Genomic DNA, 3,144 nt, shown 5'->3' on the forward strand with positions numbered 1-3,144 from the left:
TGGGGTAGTAGAAAGAAGACACATACACATTTTGGAGATTGCAAAGGCTATCATATTCCATGGTCACCTACCAGCTAGATTTTGGAGAGATTGCAATGGGACAGCTGTGTATATTATCAATAGAGGGCCATCCACATTGCTCGGTAACAAGTCACCTTTTAAATTGTTGTATCACAGACAACCTTCTCTATCTCATATAAGAATCATAGGGTGCTTATGCTTTGCTTCATTGTTACCTAAAACCGATAAGTTTGGGCCTCGAGCTATGAAGTTTGTACTATTAGGGTATGCAGCACTCCAGAAAGGATATAAACTTCTTGACCTTGAGCACAATGTATATTTCATCAGCATAGATGTAACCTTCTTTGAAGATGCTTTTCCTTTCCAGAATCTAAACGAGGGAACTGACCAATCCTTCCTAGATGAATTGAATATGAGAACACTCTATGATTATAGTACTGAGATCATGAGTGTTATCCACATTCTACATCAGCTCTTGCTACAAATTCACCCATTGTTCCTACTCCAGAGAGTTCCCTAGTACTCAACTCAGATCATGAACATTTAGAGACTTCTCCAACCCATTCAATATCCACTTGAATCCCTCCAACATCAAATCCCGCAGTTTCTGTGCCATATGCAGTTCCAGAATTGAGTACAACACCTGTTGAGGTTGCTAGAAAGTCAAGAAGGACATTTAAACCTCCCATTTGACTCAAATATTATGTAACAGCTAACAAAAGTACACAAAGTAATAGTTGCAGATATCCAATAGCTGTTGTCATAGGCTATGATCAACTGTCACCCAAATACCAAAGTTACTTATCTCAATTCTCTTCAGAACAGGAACCTAATAGCTACTATGAAGTTGCAAAGGATAAGAGGTGGATTGAGGCAATGCAGGCAGAAATAAAGGCACTTGAGGATAACAAAACTTGGGAGATAGTACCACTGCCTCCTGGGAAGAGAGCTATAGGGTACAAATGGGTATACAAAATCAAGTACAAGGCAACTGGAAGGGTTGGGAGGTTTAAAGCACGACTTGTAGCCAAAAGATATAGTCAGAAGGAGGGGTTGGATTACCAGGAAACCTTTTCACTAGTACTGAAAATGGTGACAGTCAGGAGTGTGATTACCTTAGTTGCTGCCACGCATTGGACCATCCATCAAATGGATGTGTACAATGCTTTTCTTCAAGGTGATTTAACTGAAGAGGTATTCATGTGTATTCCACCAGGTTTTGTGGGATGTAACAACAGATCACTGGTATGTAAACTGCATAAGTCACTCTATGGACTCAAGCAAGCATCTCGGCAATGGAATATCAAACTCACTACATCACTGCTTGCATCAGGTTTTCAACAAAGCCACCTAGACTATTCTTTATTCACCAAAAAATCTTTAGGACAGCTTGTGGTAGTTCTTGTGTATGTAGATGATCGCACCATTACTGGAAATGACTTGGAGTTGATATAGGAGATTAAATCACAGTTGTAGGATAACTTCAAAATCAAAGATTTGGGAGAGCTAAAGTATTTACTGGGAATTGAGTTTGCCAGAAGTAAAAAAGGAATCTTGATGCATCAAAGGAAGTATAGCCTGGAGTTAATTGCTGATCTGGGCTTATCAGGTTCTAAACCTATGAGTTCACCTTTGGAATTGAATACCAAGCTGACCACATTGGAGTTTGATACACCCACAAACTCTACAAATGATGATACTCTATTAGAGAATCCAGGACCATACCAAATATTACTTGGAAGGCTGATGTACTTAATAGTCATTAGGCCAGACATCTCATTTGCAGTTCAAACACTAAGTCAGTTTATGCACAGTCCTAAATATTCTCATATGGATGTTGCTCTTACGATTGTGAGATATATCAAGAATTGTCATGGCTTGGGGGTGTTGATGAAAGCTGACTGGTCTGGCTCACTAGCAGTTTTCTGTGATGCTGATTGGACAGCTTGCCCCAACAGTAGGAGGTCAATAACAGGTTATCTAGTAAAGTTTGGTGATTCCCTTATTTCATCGAAGTCCAAGAAACAATCAACAGTTTCCAGAAGTTTTGCTGAAGCAGAATATAGGAGTATCACCATTTGTTTAGCTCATTGGCTTGTTTAAGGAGTTAGGTGTTACTCAACAAAATCCAGTTTCTAACTACTGTGATAGTAAATCAACAATCGAAATTGCAGCTAATCCTGTCTTTCGTGAACGGACCAAACATATAGACATCGATTGCCATTTTACGCGCGAGAAGATCCAGTCAGGGTTGATCCACACTGTTTATGTCAATACTGCTGATCAGCAAGCAGACATTCTCACCAAAGGCCTGAGCAGAATGCAACATAGCTATTTGTTATCCAATCTAGGGATGAAGAACATCTTCACCTCCTCTAGCTTGAGGGGGGTGGGGGTGTGGTGTTGAGAGTATGAATGCATTGGGCAGTGAAGTAACTTAAGACAACTAACTAGAGTTTGGTCTAATCATAGTTTAACTAACTATAGTTAGCAATTAGCTAGTCTAGTTGTATTATTATATAACTGGTAGTTAAAACTGTACAAAGGCGGTTACTTTGATAATAAAGATGAGCTTTCTTCTTCCCCAATTTCTTCTCTCATTTCTAAGTTCAACATTCAGCTTCGATTCACAAATTCAACAACAACCACCTTGGCCTAGTACATTAGGACAAGTACGCAGATAGCCATTCTCAGGGACGCTATTTAGGGATTAGCCAGTACTTATTTTTTCCTGAAATTTTAACTTCAAGGTAATTCAGGATATTTTATCCGAAAAAATTGAAATTCAGGACGAACTGACTAATTCCTAAATAACAACCCTTTAGAGTGGATACTTGGTGTCATTTCTACTAGTACATCCCACAAACCCCATAGAAATTTTAGACAAATATTAATTAATGGACCCATAATTTCTTTTGTTTTGGTTTAAAATAATTTGTAATAGGGAAAAAAGGTGACATATTTGGTGTTAGCATCGTTTGATCTGGAAGGAGATCGAAGTATTTCATTCAATCTCACGATAAGAAGATTGTCCAATAAGGTAAATTAATAAGAGGACCGTCCCAGCTAAAAAATTTGATAATTTTCTCCATAATACTGATAATTTCTTTTTCATGAAGCTAA

General features: G+C 38.4%; 1 protein-coding gene across 1 annotated transcript; it reads left to right on the forward strand.

Moving 5' to 3' along the window:
- Positions 1–1,578: 1,578 nt before the first annotated feature.
- On the forward strand, positions 1,579–2,124 carry LOC138880723 (uncharacterized mitochondrial protein AtMg00810-like). Its single transcript, XM_070160897.1, has one exon. It carries the CDS (start codon positions 1,579–1,581, stop codon positions 2,122–2,124), a length of 546 nt encoding a protein of 181 aa, XP_070016998.1.
- The last annotated feature ends 1,020 nt before the right edge of the window (positions 2,125–3,144 follow it).

Source organism: Nicotiana sylvestris, chromosome 11 (genome assembly GCF_000393655.2).
Source record: "Nicotiana sylvestris chromosome 11, ASM39365v2, whole genome shotgun sequence".
NCBI lineage: Eukaryota > Viridiplantae > Streptophyta > Magnoliopsida > Solanales > Solanaceae > Nicotiana > Nicotiana sylvestris.

Excerpts from the sequence above, each read along its gene's own strand:
- LOC138880723 (XM_070160897.1), top strand. The coding sequence starts at position 1,579 with ATGCATCAAAGGAAGTATAGCCTGGAGTTAATTGCTGATCTGGGCTTA.